The sequence below is a fragment of the Dipodomys merriami genome, unplaced genomic scaffold (assembly GCF_024711535.1).
Source record: "Dipodomys merriami isolate MVZ:Mamm:240054 unplaced genomic scaffold, mDipMer1.0.p SCAF_2, whole genome shotgun sequence".
Taxonomy (NCBI): domain Eukaryota; kingdom Metazoa; phylum Chordata; class Mammalia; order Rodentia; family Heteromyidae; genus Dipodomys; species Dipodomys merriami.
This window is the reverse complement of record NW_027203381.1, coordinates 56,892,599-56,918,365: the sequence shown is the minus strand read 5'-3', so window position 1 is coordinate 56,918,365 and position 25,767 is coordinate 56,892,599. Positions and strand designations below refer to the sequence as shown.

Below are 25,767 nucleotides of genomic sequence, written 5' to 3'. Positions count from 1 at the left end.
TTTGAGGGCAGGTCACAATAGTCTATTAGGAAAGAATCTAACAAACTTAGGGTTTGATGAAAAATGTATTATAACAACAGAACTTTTTCATTTTGTATTTGAGAATACCAAGTCTTAGAGGAATTTTCGTGCTTTCTATACTATACCCGCTAACTATAGACAGGAAAGCAGGGGGTGATTTAGTACCAGACTTCCTCTGTCATCATTAGTGGATAATGTCTCAGTAATTTAACAAAAGTATATAGGGACAAATGCCCAAGATTCTATTGGGGGTATTGGTGGGTGTCATCTACCTTGCTCTTTGAATCTATTTCAGTATCGTATCTTTCCTTTCCTTTCCCTCCCTCCCTCCCCCTCTACCTCCCTCCCCCTCTACCTCCTCTCTCTCTCTCTCTCTCTCTCTCTCTCTCTCTCTCTCTCTCTCTCTCTCTCTCTCTCTCTCTCTCTCTCTCTCTCTCCTCTTTCTTTCTTTCTTTTTTTTTTTTGCTATTGAACAAAATTGTTTAGAATAAACACCCAAACTGAGCTGTGGTCTCATCTAGTTGTGACCAAACTGGGCTTGGCAAAGATGTTCAGGATAGACACTATGGCACATTATGACATCATCAATGATGGTTTCCAATAGTTGCCGATGGTTGGTCCTCCAGTTCCTGGCTGTTACTGCAAGTCCATTCCTCTACCATGAGTGTGGAGCAGCTAAAATCAACATATCCACATGTACCTTGAGGTGACAGACTGGCTCTGGTGATTATTCTGATTTCGCTATTTAGAAGTGATCTATGAGAATATTGCTTTTTATATTATGAAGTGGTTGATGATGCCTAATTTCTTGGGGACAGTCCCTGAGGTTTTTCCATTTGTCCTGATTAAGGAGCCCTCTTCGCATGGTTCAGAATGTGGAGGAAAGAGTCCCAGGCAGTCATTCCTTCAGCTTCACTGGTAATGTCTATTGGGGTGGGGGAGAGGAAAGCTTTTATGTCTAAACTAAACTCTTGTGAGTTTGGAGTGAACTTGAGACCATGGCCCCTACCTTAGACTTTGTGTAGTCCTGAGGCCTAATCTTATCTGCTTATTTCTTTAAAAATTGTTTTAGTCTGGGGGTTGAGAGTGAAGCACAGTGACACAATATGTGCTTATGCATGCATGAGGCCTTGGATTCAATTCCTATCAGAGACACACAAATTTTTCATAATTCTGAACAGATAAACTAACCACAAGCCAGGTGCCTGCCAGGCTATAATCCTAGCAAATCAGGAGGTTGAGATCTGAAGATCACAGCTTGAAGGTAGGCCAAGCAGACAAATCTAGTGGTTCAAGAGATAGAATGCCATCTTAAGCAAAAAAAAAAAAAAAAACAAACCTAAACAAGAGCACAAATTCAAACTCTAGTACCAGTGCACACATACACATAAAGCTCTGAATGTCCAGTTTAATTCAAACCAAAATAGGTTGCATTGGACATTATATAAATAGGACAGACGTACAAATAGGCAAGCTTAACCTGATATGTAAATATTGGACAAAACTGAGACTACATGAGTTAAATGCAAGAGGCTGGTGACTGTACATTTTAAACAGTGCCTCTGAACTTTAGTCATATATGTAGTTACCCTGGTTTAATTTTAGCTTGATGATGTACCAGAAATGTTAGCAATCTGTCTTTTCATAGTTCTTGTGCTCTTTCTGTTAAAGACAGAATCTAGAAGTGCAGGATCCTTAGTTTTACATTTTTTAAACAGTAAAAATTATTTTATCAGTGTGTATTTATCTATACATAAAATTTTAAGCTTTTGCAGCAACAATTATCCTCAGATTATTTACTTTAAAATAACACATATGTACAGATACTATGTTTTTCAGTATAGCTATATGTACAGTGTGTGTGTGCACACACACACACATGCACACACATGTAAACAGAGGGAAGGAGGGAAGATAGATTTAAGCTGGATTATTCTATTTACTTTTCTCCTTCCTTCCTTTTCCTTCCCTCCCCCCCCCTTTTTTTTTCTGGATCTGGGACTGAACTGATGGCCTGGGCATTGTCCCTGAACTTTTGTGCTCTGTGCGAGTGTTCTACCACTTGGAGCCACAGTTCTACTTTAGGCTTTTGGTGTTTAATTGGAGAGTCTCACAGATTCCTTGGCTGACACTCCTCAGATCTCAGCCTCCTAAGTAGCTAGGATGACAGGCATAAGCCACCGACATCTGGCTTCTTTTTTCTTTTCGTGTGTGTGTGTGTGTGTGTGTGTGTGTGTGTGTGTGTGTGTGTGTGTGTGTGTGTGAAAGACAGAGAGAGAGAGAAACTGGTTCATGTGTCAGAACTGGCTTGAACTCAGGCCTCATGCTCTCACTGGCTTTTTTTTTTGTCGGTCGTGAGACTTGAACTCTGGGCCTGGGCGCTTTCCCTGTGCTCTTAACGCAAGGCGAGTGCTCTACGGCTTGAGCCACAGTGCCACTTCCAGTTTTCTAGTGGTTTATTGGAGATAAGATCTCACCATGATCCTCAGATCTCAGCCTCCTGAGTAGCTAGGATTACAGGCGTGAGCCACCAGCGCCAAGCTTTTTTACCCAAGGTACTTTTGAGCTTAGAGTGAACTTGGGACTGTGGCCCTCACAATTAGACTCGTGTAGCTCTATCAATTGAAGCATAACTCCACTTGTGGCTTTAAAAAGAAATTTTTTTTGATGGCTAATTGAAGACTCACAGACTTTCCTGCCTGGACTGACATTGAACTTCAATCCTCAAATCTCAGTTTCCTGAGTAACTAGGTCTACAGGAGAGCTACTAGTGCCTGACTCATTTCTTTTAATTGTATTGAGTTTGTTGCCTAAGAAGTAATCTCTGGCTGGGTGCCAGTGACTCACACCTGTAATCCTAGCTACTCAGGAGGCTGAGATCTGAAGATCATGGTTCAAAGTCAGCCCCAGCAGGAAAGTCCCTGAGACTCTTACCTATAATAAACCACCAGAAAACAGGAAGTGGTGCTGTGGCTCAAGTAGTAGAGCACCAGCCTTGAGCTGAAGAGCTGAGGGACAGCACTGAGGCCCAGAATTCAAACCCCACTACCAAAAATAAATAAATAATCTCTGGGCATCAGTGGCTCACACCTGTAATCCTACCTACTCAGGAGGCTGAGATCTGAGAATCTCAGTTCAAAGCCAGCCCAGTCAATAAAGTCCTTGTGAGATACTTACCTCCAGTTAACCACTCAAAAACTGAAAGTGGCTCTGTGGCTCAAAGTGGTAGAATGCTAGCCTTGAGCAAAAGAGCTCAAGGACCTCACCCAGGTCCTGAGTTCAAGCCCCATGATCAACTCCAAAAAAGTAATCTTTACTAATTCTGTACTTTGAAAACTCAAAGCCTTACATCACATATTTGAAACCCCATGGAAAAAATTTATGCTTTACTTTCACTACTCTCTTCCATTTAAAAAATTTTAACAAATATGATGATGATTGAGGAATTATTCCCTATTTCACATTCAGTTCTGAGCTAGAAAGTGCAGAGATGGGACCAATTGTCCCTACATTTACTTTCTAACCACGTGGTACAACATATATCTGTCAGGGGCCATTCCATCACTTTAATAAACAATATGGGCTCTTTTTTTTTTCTTTTGGTGGTGTACAGGATTGAACCTAGATCCTGGGGGAACCTATGGCCTGGAGCAGGTTATGTAAGCATTCCACCACTGACCTATACCCACAGCCCTCAGCACAGACTTAAGACAGCTAGCATATACATAGATACATATATGTTACATAGATCAGCCCACGCTTTGACACTGAAAACTGAAAGATCTGTGTAACTTGGGTCTCTGCGATACAGCAGAGGGAGGTGGTTGTGGAGGCAAATAATTATCACATGATGTAACAAGTATATATGAGGGGCTGGGAATGTGGCTTAGTGGTAGAGTGCTTGCCTAGCATGCAGGAAGCCCTGCGTTCAATTCCTCAGTATCACATAAACAGGAAGAGCCGGAAGTGCTGTGTGCTGCGGCTCATGTGGAGAGCACTAGCCTTGAGCAAAAGAAGCTCAGGGACAGTGCCCAGGTCCTGAGTTCAAGCCTCAGAAACTGGCAAAAAATAAAAATAAAAATTATAGAAAGTATATATGAGATGGCAGAAGAAGAAAATGTGCGTAACTAATGGAATCCAGGGATTAGTCAGGAGACAGTCACTGAGAAGCTCTTCTTTGAGTTGATTATTGAGGTCATGGTATGAAATACATTGTGGTGGGTAAGAGAACAGATTGTGGCCAGGCTGAGTTTAAATCCCAGCTCTACTATTTACTTGCTGTGGAATCTTACACATGTTATTTAATCTCTCTGGGCTTTAGTTTTGTCTCCTATGAAATAGGCATTACTGAGCATAACTCAGCCAGTTGAAGTGAGGTTGAAGAGACTTATCATGGGCTTAGAACAGTGCATGATACAGGAAAAGTCCTTAGCCAAGTGCTGGCTAGTGTTGCCAGGAGTAGCAGAATGAGAGAAACCAAAAAAAAAACAAGAAGTATAGTAACTAAGCTTGCTAAAACAGAAAAATGAGTTATATTTGGGTGGAGAGTCATAATGAAGGGGCAAGGAAAATAGATGGATACAGGTAGAGGACCTCCTAGGCTACACCAGAGATGCTCATGATAAGTCAGTCCCTGGAAAGTTTTCAAGAAGAATTGCAGCTTTGCATTACAGAAAGCCAAGCTCTGGAACAGTATAGAGATAGATCAGGCAATTAGTTAATTGGATTTGGTAGTGCACATCTAGATTCTGATGGTGCACACCAGCACGCTGGAGTCTGAGGAAGGGAGATTGGGATTTTGAGGCCAGCTTGGGCTACATAGTGAGACACTTTGTCTATTAAAAAAAAAAGGCAACTGACAAGGAGATGATAAGATCTTGGCCAAGATGGAAGGTAGACCAACATTTCAAAGTGAGGAGAAAAAACTTGTGAGAAGTGACAACAGCTTAAAGATTAAGTAGAAAGTTATGGATGGCTTTAACTCCTACTTTGTATTTGATGAAAAGACAGGAAAGAGGCTTGGGGACTTGGGGTTTGTTGAGTTTCTGTGGCCTGTAAAATGGCCAGAATTAGGTGTAGGCCTGCCCTCCGGAGCTAGAAGTTAAGATTTTGGAATGCTTGGGACATAGGCAGTTACCACTGTGGGAACATGAGGACATAACACAGGCAGGTTTCTGGAAAGCCCAACATTTAAGATCAAGAAAGTACAGCCAGCCAGGAAGTAGTGGTCACAGAGGAAGAAAACAAAGAAGAAAATTGAGTCATAGAAAATGCTGGAACTTTGAGGAAGTGTTTTAGTGCAGGAAAGAGCTTAAGTAGAAGGAGAGCTATGAGCCACAGCACCACTTCTGGCTTTTTCTGCATATGTGGTGCTGAGGAATCGAACCCAGGGCCTCAAGCATGCAAAGCAAGCACTCTACCCCTGAGCCACCTTCCTAGCCCTCTTGCCTTTTCTTGCAGACCTGTTTCCCTAGGATCTAGCAAGAGGTTTGTTATGTGAGTGTCCACACACTAAATGCTGGTGGAGAGAAAGAATTAATGCTCTGCCTTAGTAGAGATTGGAAGATCCCCAGTGCATAGCTGTTTCCAGGAGGTGTTAGGAGTTACCATAAGAGTAGTTTTAAGAATATCTATGTTCTAGGACCGATCTGGTAGCTCCGCTTGTGTCGTGTGGGAAGGAGAGGCTACTCAGGATGGTATTATTATGTAATGCATGTAAACTCTTGACTCTGCTGTTGTGATTTTCTGCGTGGGGATGTCCATTTCCTTCTTTCCGTCCTTTGTATGTGAAGGTGCTTTCTCTTTCTTAAGAGCAAGTCTTTTGTAGTCCTTGCAAGTATGTATTAGTCCACGGGGTTCCCAGCTCAGAATTCTGTTAACTCCTCAGTTTAAGCAGACTTAGAACCCAGAGGTAGGTCAGATTCCTCTAGCTCGGTGAAGTTAATCCTGAGGGTAAAGATGTCCCCCCCCCCCAAACCTGTCCAGGGAAGGTTGAGCCCTGGGGCTTTGCAGACATGCAGCAGCAGGCTAGGCCCCATCTTGCGTCCTGAACTTGGGCCGTGGCCTCGCACAGTCCTCCCCCAGGCCCCTGCCACACTCAAGGGCGGCTAGACCAAGGTCTCCCCTGGGTCGTTCAGGTGGAGAAACTGATGCAGACCAGATCTCGGAGCCCGGCGAGTGCGGCACTAGCGGGGACAGCACGGCCGTTCACAGCTTTGGGTACTGGCGAGGAGGGGTGGCGCGCGAGCCTCAGCCATCCCCCAGGCGCTCGCCGCCCGCTCCTCGCGGCCGCCGCAGGTCTCCCGGGCCCGCGCCGAGGCGGCGGTGCGCGGGCGGAAGCGGCGGCGGAGGAAGCGGAGGTGGGGTGTCCCTCGGCGCCCCCCACCCTGCCGCGCGGGAGGCCGGCGGCGCGGCGGGAGGATGTCGGCGCGCGGAGGACGCGCACCGTCCGTCCCGCCCATTCCCCGGCCCCCGCCCGGGGACCCCCGCGCCCGGGAAAGCCCGCGACGGCCGCCGCCGCCGCCACCCGCGTCCCTCCGCCTCCCGAGGCCCGGGGCAGCCTCCGCGGGCCGCGCCGGGGCCGCCCCGCACTGCGCATGAGCGGGAGCCCGGCGAGCCCGTGAGAGGAGCCGTCGCCGCCGCCGCCGTCCATTCGCTGCGGAGCCGGAGGAGGAGGGGAGAGGCCTGGAGGACACCAACATGGTGAGGCGCTGCGGCCGCCCTCCCGCCCGCCCGCCCCGCCGCGCTCCCGCCCGCCGCCCTCCGCCCTCGGTCCCGCGGCGGCCCCGCCGCCCCGAGCCCCGGCCCCGCGGCCTCCGTCCCGCTCTCCGGGCGAGGGCTTGCTTGCCCGCCGCTCCCTTCCTCCTTCGCCCCTTCCCGCCCGGGCGCCGCTGCTACGCGAGAGCCGAGGAGGCGGAGCGGAGCCGGGCCTAGTCGGGAGCTCCGGCGAGTTTGGGGCGCGGGAGCCCCCCGGCGGGGCCCGGCGCAGGCTGGGGCGGGGGGAGGGGAGGCGTTGGGGCGGGGGAGGGGAAGGGGCAACGGCCCGGCCCTGCCGGGTCCCCGGGGCTGGCCCCATTGTGCCTGGCCGGGGGTCCCGGGTTCCGGTGAGCTCTCCCCCCCTCCGCGCCCGGCCCGGGTCGGGCCGGCTCGGGCGTTGGAACGACTTTGCCGGCGCGCCTCTCCCGCGCCGCGCTGCCCGGGCTCCTGCACCCCGCGGGTCTCCCGGCACTGGGGCTGGGAGCGCGGGGCACCAGCTCCTTCCCTTTCTCATCACACCTCCGCTGCGTCCCAGGCTTTTTGGAGGAAATGAGTTTCCCTGGCCTCGTAGTTGGTGGAGGTTCTATTTACCCCTTCTCAAAACGTGGGAGACGGCTGAGCTTGGGTGGGGGTCCGGAAGTGCAACCTGTTTCCTATAAAAATGAGAGAAAACAGACGTGCTGCCTCTGGAGCACCTACTTTATTTGCTTCGGGTGGGAGGAGTAATCGCTTTATTATAGCAGTTAGGGACCATTTGTGATTAAAAAAAGACAACAACAACAAAACCACAGTTTGCCAAGTTGCTCCTTATTTACTGATTTTTTGTTGTTGTTGTTGTTTGGGAGAAAAAGTCATCCAAGCTTGAAGACCCTTGCAGTCAAGTTGTTTACTTCGGTAATTAAGTGCCTGACCCGGGTGGATGCTCCTTGTTGTTTTTCCAGAAGTGTGGTTTGGTATTCTACAGACTGGGCTTGAGTGGAATTCCACTTAGGTTACTGTAGGAATAGTAAAAATGATACTGCCCTTTTGCTCTTGGGGAAGATAAACGCCTCTTTGAGTAGGGTGTGGATCGTGTTTAGGTGTTAGGGAATGCCCTGTTGTCTTCGGTTTTGTGTAATTTTCGCTAAAGGACTCTTAATTTAGTTCCATCCTCCAGCTTGGCAGTATTTTGGTGTCGTGTATGGATATGTGTATGCTGGTTTACCCTATATTCAAGATTTCTGTTCCATGGTAAGTCCCATGAGACTTTACCGTTTGTATTTGTAAGAAAACTTTCCTATGAAACACAGATTAATGTTTGAACTGATACTAAAATGTAAACCCAAAAGCTACACCAGGGAGTCTCAACGGTTTCTAATTTCTTAAGTATTTGGACAGGTTCATAGGCGTTTTCACACTAGGTATTTACTGGAGGATAGCAATCTTGAAGTAGTGAAATGCGTTCCTTGGTAAAAGGGCTTGGTAGTTAGGGTATTCTCCTATTGAGCCACATTCCCTAGGATCCTAGGTTTGAGGAGATTCTTCACCTCTTCAGGAATTCTGAATTGATGAATTCAGGTGAGCAAAGTGTTCAGCATGGGTTATTAGAGCTTGTAAACTTTTGTCCTTCAATTTACATTAAATGAGATAGTTTTGGAATTTAGCCATTAAGTCTTGTATTTGTACTGGTGGCAACAACATATTATTAAAACATTTTCCATTTTGGCTGAACTCGGTTTGTATCATCACAGTTGTTCCTTTAGAATCTCTCGTGGGCTGTATAAGAATTTTATGGTTAAAATATTTCATTGTGAACTTGTAATTGTTTCTTGATTGTTTGGGGGCTATTGTTTTTTGTTTTTTTGGTGTGTAGTGCAGTTTCTACATCAGATTGTCAGTTCTGGGGCACCCTAAATGATGAGATACCTGAAGTTTTTTCTACAAGGAATTATTCAATTACCTCTTTTACATGAGAGATCAGAAATAACCTCAAACTAAGACCATACTATTTTTTGGAAGTCTTTTTAAAAGTATGCAAAACTACAGGATTGGATTTGATGATATCTAAAGGTCTAACCAGCTTAATAACTTTGCTATTCTGATGATTTTTATTAAGTGTATGAGAAATGTGTAGATTGTGAAACCTACTAAGGTTTTATAAACTCAATATCGGAATTTTTAGACCTGAAATGGGTCTCAAAGATTTAATTAGCTCTCACAGAAGAAGAAAATCAGGCTCAGGAAGATTTTTTTTTTAAATTATTTTATTGTAAAAATGCTGTTCAGAGGGATTATAGTTGATCAGGAAGTTTGAGGTTCAAGTTTCTAAGATGGTGTAGAGCAGAAATATTTTTCTTCTGATGTACCTTCAGTTCTTTTGGTACCTGTAAGTCTTATAAATCACATTAATTCTAGAGAAGTGGTTGAATTATTCACTTGAAATTATTATTTTTTTTTGGGGGGGGGTCCGGTCGTGGGGCCTGAACTCTGGGCCTGGGCGCTGTCCCTCAGCTCTTCAGCTCAAGGCTAGCGCTCTACCACTTGAGCCACAGCGCCACTTCCGGCTTTTTTCTTTTTGCTTATGTGGTGCTGAGGAATCAAACCCAGGGCCTCAGGCATGCAAGGCAAGTGCTCTACCACTGAGCCACCTTCCCAGCCCTCATTTGAAATTAAATTGTGATACTTAAGACAACTTAAAATATTATGGTATGTTATGACATAAAATTTGAATTAATGGGTGGTTAATGATTCTAATTAGTATATTTTTAATGACTAAAACTATATGGACTATGAAATTTAAGATCCCATTTTCTGCAAGAACAGGAACTTGTAAATCTAAATCTGTTTCAGGTTGTCTGTCCAGAACTTGTTGCACTTTAAAGGAGGGTTCATCTAGAATGTGTGTCCCATGCCATATACTGTTGAAGGTACTGAGGATAGGTGTGTATGTCACTATACAGACACATTGCTCTGGGGAAGGTTACCTTTTAGGAGGGAAAGAGCAGTAATAAGTATATACGTTCGGAATTTTCTTACTGTGTTAGAAGGTATCAAGTGCTCTGGGGAAGGGGATTGGAGTGCTGAGGCATGGTGGGAGTAGAGAAGGACCCAAGGAAATAGAGTATATGCAGAAATATAGTGGAGATTTTGAGGAAGAGTAAGAACAGTGAGGCTGGCGTAATATGAGAGTGTGTAGAGAGGTTCATTAGAGCAAATAAAGTATGAATGTTATGGCGTGGGGATGGGTGTAAATGAACATTGTAAATAGTTACTACTCTCAAGAGAAATGGGAAGCCAGTAAGGGAGTAAGATAGTCCTTGTTTCTTGTGCCACATAGTGTTCTATGATAGTAGATAATTATTTTTGTGTTGGTACTGGGGCTTGAACTTAGGGCCTAGGCATATGTGGTTACCCTTAGCATTTTGCTCATGGCTGGTGAGCCACAGCTCCATTTCGGCTTTTGGGGGTTATTTGGAGACGAGTCTCTTGTAGCTATTTTTTTTTGAAAGTTACTAGAATTAGAGTTTTCTTTCTCATTAAGCTTTTATGTATAAAGTGGTTTATTCATGTGGGTACTGGGGCTTGAATTCAAGGCCTTGCCCTCTCTGCTTGAACCTCACTTTCATTCCAGCATTTTGCTGGCTAATTGGAGATACTATCTCTTGAACTTTTCTGCTTGGGCTGGCTTTAAATCTCAATTCCCACCTCTCATCTACCTGAGTAGCTTAGATTACAGGAATGAGCTTCTGGTGCCTTGTGCCTAGCAAACCTGCATAAAGTTTTAAGTTCTGTTTAGGATGACACTCCTAGTGTTCAATAAAAAATAGTTGACCATCAAGTTTACTTAGTCATACTACTGTTAATAAAAACACAACAAAACCTTTTGTAGATTGTGTTCTGGTGGTTTGTATGTGGTTTAATAAGACTGTATGCAGAAAATGGGCCTTTGGGGAGAAAAGAAATTGACATTTAGTAAGAATGTACAGTATGCTAAATTAGTTTACAACTGTTTAATCTGTATCCCCATTTATAGGCATTTTGTCAGCCTCCCTTTAGCATATCTGGAAATGTAGACTTCGTGGTTATAAACAGTTTGACCACAGTAAAGAGCTAGTATGTGGCAGAGCAGAGATTAAAGAGTAGTCTCTGGTTCCATGTTTTATTTTCCCAGTGGCTACGGTTTACCAGCAAACACCATTTTAGTATAGGTATGGAATTTCTGACTAATTTTACCTTGGTTTCTTTCTTGTCATAGTGAAGGCAAATTAGTTGTTTCCATATCAAATCATATGACATGATGTGAACATTAAGTATGTAATTGAAAATCAATCATGCCAGTAATCCTTGTTATGTGAAGGTAGATATAGGAGAATGATAGTCCAATACTTGGCTAGGCAAAAGGGTGAGATCCTACCTAAAAAATAACTTAAAAGGCAAAATGGTAGAGTGCTTGCCTAGCAAGTTCAAAATCCCAGTACTGTCCTCCCACCCCAATTAAAACTTTGGTACTTGTGGTTTAAAAAATAAAATAAAATTACTAATTTTAAATTGGAGAGTAGAGTCCATTTGAGTCAAATGGCAGTTTTGATTATGGTCTTCTAGGTTGGGCTAACTAAGCATTAAGAAAACCTGAGAGAGAAAAACATTTTTTTTTAGTGCTGATCCTGGGGATCCAATAGGCAAGCTCTCAACAACTGAACTACATCCCCAGCTGGAGAAAGCTGCCTTTTTAAATTCAGTATGTGGAGAGTCAGGCTCTGGGGCAGGGCGGGTTGGGGGGGGGGCAGTCCATACCTGTAATCCTTGCATTTGGATAGTGCAGGAGAGGATCATGAGTGTGAGTTTGAGGCCACTAGAGGCTATGTAGCAAATGTACAACCAGCCTGGGATACATAGTATAACCTGTCTCAAAACAGCCAGTCCTCACCAATATTGTGAACTTAACTATGTGGGGATCAAGTTGCAACCGTATTAGCCAGGCCATTTGATGAAGAGGAATAGTTCCAATAGATAATAGGATTCAGTTGCTGTGTGGACAGAAATAAGCTTTTTTTTTTTCTTTGAGGTGGTGGTGGTACTGGTACTGATTGTTGAACTCAGGGCCTTGTTCTTCTTAGGCAGGCCCTCTGCCTCTTGAGACACATTCCAGCCCTTTTTTTGCCTTCATTTTTTTCAGTAGGGTCTTGTATATGTGTCTGGGTTGGGACTAGCCTGTACAATCTGCCTGTTTAAGCTTTTCTTATGTCTAGGATGACAGGCATTCATCCAGCTACTGATTGAGATGGGGGTCTTGCATTTATGCTGGCCTTGAACCTTGATTCTCCCCATCTCTTCTTCCAGAGTAGCTGGGATTACAGATGTGAGCACCTGTTGCTCAACACTGAACATAAAAATAAATTGCTGAGGAAGTGGTGCTGTGGCTCAAGTGGTAGAGTGCTCGCCTTGAGCTGAAGAGCATAAGGACAGCGCCCAAGCCCAGAGTTCAAGCCCTATGACCGACAAAAAAAAAAAAAGAATAAATTGCTGAAATACATAACCTGTTCCATTATAGTATATTGGATATTTTTGTTTCAATAAACACTTGTTTATTTTTATACAATCTTAATATTTCTATTCAGAATGTATGTAGATGCCAAATCTTAGTTTTTGTTTTTCAAGGTTTATTCTTATTAAACAAATATTGTATGATTGTTGTATGCTAGCTATTGTAATAAGTTACAGAAATATAATTGACCCTTTGGTAATTATTTTTGAGATGGGGATCTTGCTGTATAGTGCGTACTCCTGGGCCATCTCTCAGGCTCCTGGGTGGTGAGGACTGTTGGTGTGAACCAATTTACCCCATTTGGAAATCAAATTTAAATTAGTTATTTCCATTGCTTGATAGAGGTTTAAACAAATTTGGGAGAACAATTGAAATCTGGCTAACAAAAGTAAAAATTTAAGGTTCTTTTTATCTCTTAGGTGGTCAGAACTAGCAAAAATAACTTTATGAGTCAAAACGTACTCTGTCCTAAAATCAAGATATTTTTGTATTTATAATGGTAGCCATCTTTTGAATGGTCTAATTCTGAAGAGTGATGAGGAGAAAATCATTTAACTTTCCATTAAAAGGATATTTTTGAAAAATCTATGGAGAAACCCAGTGCTGGTGGCTCATGCCTGTAATCCTAGCTATTCAAGAGGCTGAGATTTGAGGATAGTTCAAAACCAGCTTGGGCCGGGAAAGTTTGTGAGACTCTTAGGCCCAATTAACCACCAAATAAGACAAAGCTGAAAGCGGCACTAGCCTTGAGCAAAAAACTCAGGGTCAGCATCCAGACCCTAAGCCCTAGTAGTGGTACCCAAAACAACAAAACCCCAACAACAACAAAAATCCTATCGGGAAATGTTACAAAGTCAGTTTGTATTACAGATATACTTCCTGAGAATACATTAGCTGGCTTATTATGTATTGTTAGAGTAATTGCATGGCATGTTTAGAGATGGTTCATAGTAATAGAATGCCTCTTAAAGAAGAGGTCCATAATGTTAACTGCTCTTCATAGTGCAAGGAATTTAAGAATGAATGACAAGCAGCATAGGTCTGTCTGTAAGTAATAATTGTAAACTGTGGGTTATAATTTAAAAGAACACTGAAAGTTTTGTTTTTGCTTAATATTTGAAACCTCACATTGTTCCTTTTATTTATTTATTTTTTTTAGCAATAACCTGTGTTTGTTTTTTCTCTGTTTCAAGTCTTCCCATTGGAAAAGGAAAGTTTGACTACCAGTATCCCCTGATTTTTTTTGGGGGGGGGTGGGTGGTTGGTTGTGGCGCTTGAACTCTTGGCCTCAGTGCTGTACCTACTCTTCAACTCAAAGGCTCTACCACTTGAGCCACAGCGCTGCTTCCAATTTTCTGGTGGTTAATTGGAGATAAGAGTCTCATGGACTTTTCTGCTTGGGCTGGCTTTGAACGGTTATTCTCAGATCTCAACCTCCTGAGTATCTAGGATTACAGGCATGAAGCCATGGGTGCATGGCCCGATTGTTGTTGTTGTTTAAACCTCTTTACCAAAGCTATAGATTATTTTCAAGACAGAAGGTAACAACATGGGGCTGGGAAGGTGGCTCAGTGGCAGAATGCTTGCCTTGCATTCATGAGGCCCTGGGTTTGATTCCTCAGCACCACATAAGCAGAAAAAGCCGGAAGTGGCCCTGTGGCTCAAGTGGTAGAGCACTAGCCTTGAGCTGAAGAGCTGAGGGACAGTGCTCAGGCCAGCGTTCAGGCCCCACTACTGACAAAAAAAAAAGAGAAGGTAACAGCACTGGAAACAGTATTTCAGAAGGTAACAACACTGGAAACAGTATTTCTTGTTTTATTACTTGTCTTAAAAATGGCCTATTTACTTCACAACCCCCTTGCCCATCAAAAATCTATAAACATTCCATCCTTATGAAAAGACTAATGGAACTGCTTAATGGGACAATTTTAGAATTCTGGTTGTTAGTATGTGAAAAGGGAAAGGTTAATTCCACTGCCTACCACCCTTTTCATTAAAAGTAGGTTAAGAAGCTGATGCTTATGACCCTTTCCCCCAACCTGGCCCAGCACTCTAGGAAGTTAGTGGTTGCCCTTTTTGTTTTCCTTTTCACTTAAAGATGAGTAGAATAAATAGGAAGACTTCATATGCTTTGCTGAAGCTAGGCATCAGTTCTATTGTGGCTCTACTAGTTTTGGGTGAGTATAAGTAAATGACAGCAGGGGGTAGTGGCACAAACTTGTAGTCCTGGTGCTTGTAAAGGTGAAGTGTGAGGGCCACAGATCAAGGCCAGCCTGGGCTATTTTCTCTTGACTGTTCTTCGTTAGTTTATGGATTTGTAAGGAGTCTTTACTTATGTGTTAATGTTACATGAATTCAAGTTAAATACTTAGAACTGTAATACCTTGTTTATAGATGAGGAAATTGAACCAGAGAGATTAAACAATTTTCTCCAAATCACATAGCAATTAGAGGCACAGGTTAGATTGAACTCTTGCCAGTTATGTCTGTGAGTCTGCACTAATCATGTTATATTGTTTCTCTTGTTCAGGTAGAGGAAAATGGAAGATCTCCTCTTACTCAGATTCTTTATACTCAGAACTTTGCCCTAAAACTGAAGTTTCCTTTAGGAGCAGGTAGTCTCATTAGTTGAGTTGATTTTTCCTGCCCTTTTGACTTCAGATTCAGAACCTAGGAGAAGGTCTTTTATAGATTCTATAGAAGAGTAGTTTTAGATACTAGTAGTAACATCTGGTGTAGCTGCAGAATACTGTATATTATATATGAAAAATATGATTCTTTTAAACTAAAACTAACCTAAATTTTATGAGCTACAACTTAACAGGGACTCAACACAACAAGCTAATACAGATTGTGGACGATTTTGATGTTTGAAACATTGACTTCTGTGAACTAGATTACTAAAGTAACTAGAATTACATTTGAAAAGAAATTCCTTTAAAACTGTTAAAATCCTGAGTGTGTGTGTGTTTCTGGAGTTCAGATTGAAGTTGAAAGTGAGAAGATAAAAATTGAGGCTAATAGAACAGGCCCAAAGAAACATAGGTCCCATGGTTTTCCTTATTTGCAATAACTAACAGAAAAGGTCAAAAGCTATGTACATATGACCATATAAGATGATGTTAAGTGAAATGAACCCCAAGATAGGGACACACTTTTTTTCTTTCTTGCTATTGTTTTTATCATGTGTATAATATGTACTATATGATTTTTTTGTTTCTTTTATATGTTCTTCCCCCATGTTAGTATAACCCCTGTTTTCACTGTATTTGATTCCCGTGCCCTGCATCTTGTATATAAATTCTAATTTGGGGAGGGGAAGAGAAATAACAAAATGCTGAAATAAGGATACAGGTTGACCCATTGTAACAATGAGATGTACAAGATACTATGTTGGGGGGGGGGAAGTTGGGGAGGGAAGGGATAGTAGGGGAAAAACAAAGGAGTTAACAATGCTCGATAGGAAATAGACTCATTACCTTACTCATCTAACTGTAACCCCTCTGTAGGGTATTTTTACAATAAAAAACATTTCAGAAATTTTTACTGAAATGACCTTTACAGTTACCACAACCCTTTTAGCTCAGTCCTCTCATTTATGAATTCATTGTTTTGATGACAGTATATCTACGAAATTTTGGTTAGATTCTCCCATCCTTTAAAGTTGAAGGAGTGATCAATTTTTATTGCTTTTACAATTGTATTGTGGTAGAACTTACTTTTCTTCAAAACATGGTTCCATTGTACTGTAACGTATTTCATGACTGGGAAACAACCTAAGTTTGTTGTCCCTTGTAGAAATAAGTTTCTGCTACTCTATATGCTTTTGCAACAGTCTTAGTTTTAGAAATAGTTTTTTTTTTATCAAAAAATTGATGCTAATAGAAAAAGTGAAATGGATCTTTATATGTATGAGTTGTCCATTAAAATTATTTGTTTTGAAATTCTTAGGTATTAGTTGACCAAAAAAGGCATTTTCCCATGTTCATTGTTTTTCCTGGGGGAAATAGAGTGGGCAGATTTTCTTACTATTTTGCAATAGAGTTTGAAATTTCTTTTTCTGTTACAGTAGGTTTAGTGTAAAATATACTTGACTGTATTCCTGGCTATAACCAAATACACACTATCAATGTAGTAGTTTTTTTTTTTTGGAATAAGTATTAAAATAAATGGCATATACTACATTTGAATACTGAATCATTCAGCTGTTATGGTTTGTTCTTGGGAAGATCCCTATTGGGTTTGTAGGAGAAATAGAGAAATAACCTACTTTTTCTTCTACCTTCTCACCCCTCATGAAACAATTTTTTCGAGTTAGTCACACTTTTTCCTTTTACTTAGGTTGATAAGAAATTTAAACCTTTGATGCCACATTCTCAAATTGAGAACACCTTGCCACCAAGCAAGTTGGCCTGAGTTTTAAATAGGCCTGAGAAGAAGGCAGGTGTATGTAATCTAACATAGTCTTTGAGACTACAGAATTGAGTATATCCTTCTAGTGTTAAAATTTATTGTGGACTCAGAAAGCTGATGGAGCAATTAGAGTACATTCTAAGTACACAAGATAGAAAGTATTTAACACACTACACAGGAAAGGAATATCATAACCTTTGGGTGAAGCTGGAGTCTTTATTAAGTGTTATCCATTAGTTTTTATGATGCTGAAAATGGATATTTTCTAATATCTTGCTTTCTGATAGATTATTAATAAGAGTGAACACCTCTTTTTGGCATGCAGAAATGATTTAATCTGCATGATTTAAAATGATTTAAACTTTGTCTTCAATAAAGATGATTAAAACTTCAGGGAACAGTACTTGATTTAATGCAATATGGTAAAACCTCAAAAAAACCTGGTTATTTTGTTGCCTCCAACTCTTAGGAGAATGAGAGAAAAGTTAGGCAAGAAGTTATTTTACATTTTACTTTATTCTTATTTTTTGTGCCAGTACTAAGACTTGAACTCATAGTCTCATGCTCTCACTTAGCTTATTCACAAAGCTGGTGCTCTACTTCTTGCGCCACACCTCTACTTTTGCCTTTTTGCTGGTTAGTCAAGATAAAAGTCTCACAGACTTGCCTTCCCAGGCTGGCTTTGAACCGTGATCCTTAGATTTCAGCCTCCTCAGTGGGTAGGATTACAGGCAGAAGCCACTAGTGGCTGGCTTCTGTATTAGGTTTATTATAATTTCTATATGGCTTTGGGTAGGTACACTTTCAGATGAGTCTCCAGTGCCTCATACTGCGTTATGCAGCAGTCACTGGCGACTGCAGTGGCCCTTAGTATTTCTCTGTTCTATGTATTTACTGATTTATTTTTTGTTGGTAGTGGGGTTTGAACTCTGGACCTGGGCACTGTCCCTGAGCTCTTCAGCTCAAGGCACATGCTCTATCACTTGAGCCAAAGCACCACTTCTGGTTTTCTGGTGATTAATTGGAGATAAGAGTCTCATGGACTTTTCTGCCTGGGCTGGCTTTGAACGACAATCCTCAGATCTGAGTCTCCTGAGTAGCTAGGATTATGGACATGAGCCACCGATGCCCGGTTATTTCTCTGTTCTTGAAAGGCTCAGAGGAGAAAGGTCTAAAAGTTTAAAAATAGTTTTCAGTAACAAGTTGAAATAATTGATTTTCTTATTTAGTTTGAGTTAATTTCAGAAATTTAATTGGTTTCCTTCCTTGGTATTTGATTTCATTGTGAATAATAAAGCTTGTGGAGAAGATAGTTTTCAAAAAGGAAGAATGCTAGTTCTTTGAGAGCTTAATGTGCAACTATGTTCTATTTGGTGTTCGAGGTGGTAGCATCATAAGTGAATTAGCAGGTGGTTAGTGCATATATATATCTATATATTTATATATAGATATAGATATAGATATCTTAGGTTTTTTTTTCTTTTTGGGTGCTGCCCCTAATCTTTGCTTTCCTTTCTCTCTCTCTCTCTCTCTCTCTCTCTCTCTCTCTCTCTCTCTCTCTCCCCTTCCTCTCCCCTTCCTCTTTTTTCTCTCCCTTTTTTCTTTCTTTTTCTTTCTCATTCTCTCTCTTTCTGTCTTTCTTTCTTTCTCTCGTTCATTAGTTCTGCTAGCACTCTACCACTTGAGCTACAGTTTTACTTCTGGCTTTTTTGGCAGTTAATTAGAGATAAGAGTTTCACAGATTTTCCTGTCAGGGCAGGCTTTGAACCAGGATCTTCAGATTTCAGCCCCCTGAGTAGCTTGGATTAAAGTCATGAGCCACCATCCAGCTAGTTTCTTAGTTTTCATAGAGCACAAAGGTTGAGATTTTAATTATAAGCAGTAAAATTTGCAGAGAGAAGAGGTTAGCAGATAGATCAGATTCCTAGACATAAGCATTTTATACTATAAGAGATAGGGTTGGTTTTTGTATTTGCTTTTATAATCTTAGTTTTACTAAGACTGTGACAGGTAGAAATATATATTTATAAATATGTACAGCAAGCAGTGTGACTAATGAAAATGTTACTAAGACTTTGATTTGTGAGACTACTTTGTTTTTGCCTCATTTCTACTAAACAACCTGAGTGATTTGGGTGGTGGAATGGAGTCTTTACCAGGAGAGAGTGGTGGGCCCACTTTCCTTACCTCATTTTACTTTAGGTTCTGGTCAACTGAGAAATGAATCCTTGTCTGTGTATGGCAAGTGAAAAGAGGAAATTTGTCTCAGGCTGAGGATGATTCCTTCAGGGGAAGCAGAGGGGAGAAAGCCCAATTAAAAAATACCTCAGAACTGGGAATGTGGCTTAGGGGTAGAACACTTGCCTAGCATGCATGAAGCCCTGGGTTCTATTCCTCAGTAACACATAAACAGAAATGCCCCAAGTAGCGTTGTGGCTCAAGTGATAGAGTTAAAGAAGTACAAAGACAGTGCCCAGGCCCTGAGTTCAAGCCCCAGGACTGGCAAAAAAATATAAATAATAAAACAAAACCCCAAAACTCAGTTGGAAAGATGTTCCCTTCTATTTGAGTGAGAATATGAGACATTTAGTAGTAATAATAGGGTTCCTGAATACCATATAGAGAAATGTAGGATAATAATACTCTCTTGCCTTTCTCTACTTGGTAGAAATGGTGAGAAATCAAGGCAGATACTGTTGAGGAGAATGGTACTTATACATGCCTTATAATGGATCTTAGTGCTGTGGTGAACATATGTGCCTCACTGTCAGTGTCCTTTGGCTGAGAGTCCTTCATCTCTTAAGGTTTTGAGGTAGTTGTACTTCCCTTATAGAGTATCCATGTACTTGGGGCCTACCTGTGGAGAAATGAGGGAGGTGAATTCCTTACATCTGTGCTGCTAGATGCTTTTCAAAAATGGCACACATTTCATATTAAAACATTTCCTTGCTGAATAATGATAGATGAAAAATAAGTTTTAAGCTAAATATTTTAATGTTTATAAGTAAAAAATTACTTAGTCATTCATATAAAATTAAGAGTCTTATGTGATTTTTACATACTTTCAGTTTATTTTTTGGTTTCAATAGAACAAGTTGAAATCATCGCAGAAGGATAAAGTTCGTCAGTTTATGATCTTCACACAATCTAGTGAAAAAACAGCAGTAAGTTGTCTTTCTCAAAATGACTGGAAGTTAGATGTTGCAACAGATAATTTTTTCCAAAATCCTGAACTTTATATACGAGAAAGCGTAAAAGGATCATTGGACAGGAAGAAGTTAGAACAACTATATAATAGATACAAAGGTGAGTGTTTGTAACTTTAAATATTTTGACCAGGTTTTCCAAAGTTATGGGCTTGAGAGAAATGAACCTACTATGTAGAATATAAATTGAGTAGTGTGCCCAGCAGAACTCTGGTAGATCTCGAAATTATTTCAAGAAGTCTGAGAGGAGAAATGATTTCCTCTTCACCAACATATCTTCCTGATCCCTTTATTATCATCTCTTTTTTTTTTCTCTTTCGTTGTCCAATTTAAAAATGGGAGGTGGTGGCCCATTTTTATAAAAATCAGCTTAACCAGATTTTAAGAAAATTTGCACACTTTTATTTTTTGGCTGGTCATGGGACTTGAACTCAGGGCTTGGGCACTGTCCCTGAGTTTCTTTATGCAAGGTTAATGTTCTACCACTGAGCCACAGCTCTGCTTCTGGCATTTTGTTGGTTAATTGGAGGTAAGAGTCTCATGGACTTTATTGTCTGGACTGGTTTTAAAGGGTAGCCTCAGATCTCAGCCTCCTAAGTAGCTAGGAATATAAGCATGAGCCACTGGTACCTGGCTTTTTTTTGGCGGGGGGACTCTGGTTGTGGGGCCTGAATTCTGGGTCTGGGCGCTGTCCCTCAGCTCTTCAGCTCAAGGCTAGCGCTCTACCACTTGAGCCACAGCACACTTCCAGCTTTTTTCTTTTTGCTTATGTGGTGCTGAGGAATTGAACCCAGGGCCTCAGGCATGCAAGGCAAGCACTCTACCACTGAGCCACCTTCCCAGCCCCACAGTGACTTTTTTTTTTAAAGTATTATAAAGCAACATCTACTCTAAAAGGTAAACAAGGTTGAGGATGTAGCTCAGTTTGTAGAATGCTTGCCTATTATGCATGAGGCACTGGGAAAGAACTCCACAGCACTCAAAGAAAGGCAGGCAGGCAGGTAGTACATTATACATGAAAAAAGAGACTGGGGATGTAGCTCACTGGTAAAGCCACTTGGCTAGTTTGTGTAGGGCTGTAGATGATAGGGGAAGATTATAGTTATACTATCTTTTTCTTGCTTATTCTTCAGAGATAATTAGTATTTAGTAGCTTGGTATGGATCCTTCCATGTCTTTCATGTTTATAAAGAAATACATGGAGAAAATAGTATTGTATTATATGCTAACTTATGCTCCAAAGTTAAAAGATGTGCTTTAAAAAAAATGGAAAGGGGCTGGGAAGGTGGCTCAGTGGTAGAGCGCTTGCCTTGCATGCCTGAGGCCCTGGGTTCGATTCCTCAGCACCACATAATCAAAAAGAAAAAAGCCAGAAGTGGCGCTGTGGCTCATGTGGTAGAGCGCTAGCCTTGAGCTGAAGAGCTGAGGGACAGCGCTCAGGCCCAGAGTTCAGGCCCCACGACTGGACAAAAAAAAAAAATGGGAAGGAGAGAGAGATAGAGACAGAGAGAGAAAGAGAGACAGACAGAGACAGAGACAGACAGGCAGAAATTGTGATAATAGATTAAAGCCAGAGGCTTGCTTGTTCATTCCAGGGAAGCACTTTACCACTTAGCTACACTCTAGCTCAATGTATTTGTTTATTATTGGTAAAATTATTGCCAGATTGGTTTTAGGAAGGTTTAGTAAATCCTGTTTGATAATAGTATGAGAATGCTTCTATTTTCTTATATTGTATACAGTTTTCCTGTGGTAAATAAACACTATTTTTTTTCTTTAAATAGCAGATGTTTATATTATTGAAACTAAACTACTTAGTTTTTTTCTGATAGTTTTAAAAAGTGATTGTAATGGTAAAATGAACTTCAAGATAAAAAGAATTTCTGTATTTAAGACTACTAACTTAAAATGTCTCTTAAAATATGGATATGTTCAATCAGAACTTCTCATCCCCTACATAGGAATGTTTGATTTCTGGAATATGTACAAATAGGGGACTTTTTATATGGATAAATGAGAGTTTTAGAAATGTATCCATCTGCATATACATTCTCTTGTTCATTTTAATAATGCTGTGTAGAAGGCAAAATGATTTTAGCTATTATAAGGGGAAATCAACTATTAGTGTAATATTGTCACATGTCTTTGCTATATATTTTAAAATGGAAAATAAAGCATTGCCTTTAAAATTTAAGAATGTACCATAATAAAATATGCCACTAATTTGATATTGTATTATTTTTAAAGATCCTCAAGATGAAAATAAAATTGGAATAGATGGTATACAGCAGTTCTGTGATGACCTGGCACTTGATCCGGCCAGCATTAGTGTGTTGATCATTGCATGGAAGTTCAGAGCAGCAACACAGTGTGAGTTCTCCAAACAGGAGTTCATGGATGGCATGACAGAACTAGGGTGAGTATCTGACTGCTGTAGGAAATTAGACTCAGTACTATGAGGATATGAATTGAACTGTCATCAGTTCTTAAATGTAAGTTAAATTTCTACTGGCCCACAAATGAGCGAACATTCTAGTTCTCATGTGAAGTAGTTTTCTGGGTTTGTCAAGTATCTATACAATTATTACAGCCTACTCAGTTTGGTGTTATTCACACCACTTGTTTCTGAGAGAGGATGATGAGAAAGTTAATACTATATGCATTAATGGATATTAATGGGTTTAATATGGAAAAGTGAAATGAACAAGTTTAATGAAGTTTTTTCTTAATGTAAGGCTGTGTAGGATGGATTGATAAAGTGAAGACACCTTAGAAGTTGTAATTACAGTTTGTCCCAGTTGTGTCTTGACAACTGATTTATTGGATATGTATTTGGGTAAATAGATTGAAAAGTCATGAGTGGAGGTTTTACTTTGACCTTTAGTTGTCTGTTTTTAATGAGATTGTAGAAGTGTGTATTGTAGGTATCAGGCAACCTTCTGTTTTTAGTGGGTTGCTGTTGAATAATAATAGCTAACATTAGTTGGCCAATATTTTAGTAGCCATGCTGAGTGCTTTACTAAACTACATATTCACAAGTTTGTGAGTATTAAGGTACAAAGAAATTATAAAATATAATATTAGAGCCAGGATTGCAGTCTGGATTCTGCTGCTTGAACTTGAGGACATTGTAATCGGTCAGCGTCCACTCAAGGAAAATAAAAAGACACACTGGTAATTTGACCTGGGAAAATTTAATTTATTTGTTTTGCAGTGCTGGAGATTAAACCCAGGATTTCACAAGTACTCTACCATTGAGCTCCATCTACCCTAGCCCTGGCTAGGGGAAATTTAATTACGTGTTGTACTATGCAAAAGGAAATTCTTAGGATGTAACAGGTAGCAGTAACTGTAGTCATCCCTTGGACTGAATAAAATGAAGAAACCAGGAAGGAATTTAGAAACTAGAGAGTTGCCAGTGAGGCTGAGATCCAGTTCTTCTAGGAGGGAGGGAGGGAGGGTAGAAGTGTTGGGAGGCTCAGTTGATATTTATTATACTTTATACATAAAAAAAGAAGTAAATTTCCAAGAGGAACACTTACTCATCTAAAACAAGCTACTGTGTTTCTAGTTAGTTTAGGAGCTGGGCATGTGATTAACTACTAAGTAAGCAGTTATCTCTTGCAGTTTAAACTGATAATTGTAAAGCTGATTATTATTTATTTTATCAGTGTGTTGACAGTTCAATGAATTATGTATTTAAAAGTACTAACCTATTTTTCAAAGTAATTATTTCTAACATTTTATCATTTCAAATCTCTTCCTCAGCTATGCCCTTACACCCCTTAATCTATGGTCTTGCTTTTTGAAGCTTTAGTGACTTATGACCAACTGGTCCCAGATTATTAGCTGGAAAATTCCAGAATAAAGACAACTCATCAGTTTTGAGTTGTTCATTGTTCTGAGTAGTATGGTGAATTTTTGTATCACCTGCCTGACCTGCCTGGGATGTGTGTCTTCCCTTTGTCCAGCTTATCCAAACTGTAGATATTACTTACCCATTAGGCACTTAGTAATTTTTATTTACCAGATCAACTGCTTATGTTCAAGCTGAAAACTGCTTCCTTTAAGTGAAAAGGTATAAGATATTTTGAGATAGAGCACATTTATGTAAGAGGTTTTTGTAGTATATTGTTACAATTTTTTTTATTAACATTGTTAATCTCTTACTGTGCCTTACTTATAAACTTTTACATGTATATAGTATAGGAGAAAGTATAGCATATATATGGTTTGGTATTATCCAAGGCTTTAGTCATTTACTGTGGGTCTTGGAACATAAGCTCTGTGGATAATGGGGACTCCTTTGCTATTTACGTAAATATAAGAAGATAAAATTCTATATGATTTTTTAAAAAAGTTCTAGGAAATATAAACTTTCATTGGAAAAAAAAGCTAAGTTTTAAATTTATAGTGAGAAGTTAACCTTTTATAAACTTAATTTTGTAATATAGATGTGACAGCATAGAAAAACTAAAGGCCCAAATACCCAAGATGGAACAAGAATTGAAAGAACCAGGACGATTTAAGGATTTTTACCAGTTTACTTTTAATTTTGCAAAGAATCCAGGACAAAAAGGATTAGGTAAGACTATTTAAAAATTATATTTGGTGTTCAAATATATTTAAATACATTAATAGTCTTGTCTTTGCAGAAGCATGTTTTGCATATAAACTCATTATGAAAATACCAGTTTATTGGAAAACATTGAGAGGCATGGGACTTCAGTCAGAAGATACAGGGCTACTCTGGGTACCATAGGTGAACCACTGATTTTTTTTTCTACATAAAAACTATAAATACAGAGTATAAACAGTTGTTAATATTCCACTGATATTTTTATATATGCTTTCATTCATAGATGATCCTATAAAATAAAATGGTAAGATTTCTCAATCACAGAATACCATATAACTTTATTTTTTTAATTTGGAAACTAGAATAAAGACAAAATAATTATTAGTCATAAATCCTATTCAGAAATAACTGATGATAATAGAATCACTTAAGGATCTCACTTTGTTTAGATCAGTACTTTATACAGAAAAGATACAGTATAATTACAAATTTCCTAAAATGACAATATAATCTAAATGAACATGGTGGGGGGGAGAAGGGAAGGGAAGGGAAGGGGAAACAAAGGAGGAGGCAACAATGCTTGATAAGAAATGTACTCATTGGAAGTGGCACTGTGGCTCAAGTGGTAGAGTGCTTGCCTTGAGCTGAAGAGTGCAGGGACAGCACCCAAGCCCAGAGTTCAAGCCCCATGACTGACCAAAGGAAAAAAAAAAGAAAAGAAATGTATTCATTATCTTGCCCATCTAATTGTAACTCCTCTGTATGGTATTTTCACAATTTTAAAAAAAAAATGAACATAACGGTTTTAGAAAAAGGGAGGAATGACTACAAAATGCTTTCAGGGCAAGGTGACATGAGCTAAAGGATTTAGTATTTTACTGGATAAGGGAACAGAAAAGATGTCCTCTGAGGATAGTTATAAATGAGGATCTAACATCTCAGAAACAAGCTTAGATACTTTGTGAAAGAGAGGTGTTGGTTTGATTTTACTGGGAATGTTCATGTGGAGATGAAATTGGTGAGATACAATGAGGCTAATAACTGTAGGCTACTTTTAGAAATGGGATAAAAAGGTTTAAATTGGAATCTGAGGGAAATGAAGACCCCCTGGTTAATCCTTCTGATCAAAGATTTTGATGCTGTAATTTCTGCTAAATTCGAAATTGCAGTATGCATGGCAGTGTACTAAGCTTCGTGTCCATTATACCAGAAACTGAATAATTTTATGAGTTAATTGAGTACCAGGTATGTAGTAAGAAAGAGCAGTC

At 40.3% G+C, this 25,767-nt stretch overlaps 1 protein-coding gene across 6 annotated transcripts in view; it reads left to right on the top strand.

Annotated features, from left to right (window-relative positions):
- The first annotated feature begins 635 nt into the window (after window positions 1-635).
- Window positions 636-25,767, top strand: part of Dcun1d1 (defective in cullin neddylation 1 domain containing 1) — a 48,379-nt gene continuing 23,247 nt past the window's right edge. The window contains exons 1-4 of one of the 6 annotated variants that reach the window (XM_070029668.1): window positions 636-744; window positions 19,804-20,020; window positions 22,168-22,336; window positions 24,375-24,505. In XM_070029668.1, coding sequence (XP_069885769.1) covers window positions 19,846-20,020; window positions 22,168-22,336; window positions 24,375-24,505 — 475 coding nt within the window. In that variant the 5' untranslated portion in view covers window positions 636-744; window positions 19,804-19,845. Of the gene's footprint in view, window positions 745-869; window positions 940-6,534; window positions 6,724-7,349; window positions 8,008-19,782; window positions 20,021-22,167; window positions 22,337-24,374; window positions 24,506-25,767 lie in introns of those variants that run through there. The other 5 variants (XM_070029669.1, XM_070029665.1, XM_070029664.1 and 2 more) reach the window with 5 other exon arrangements.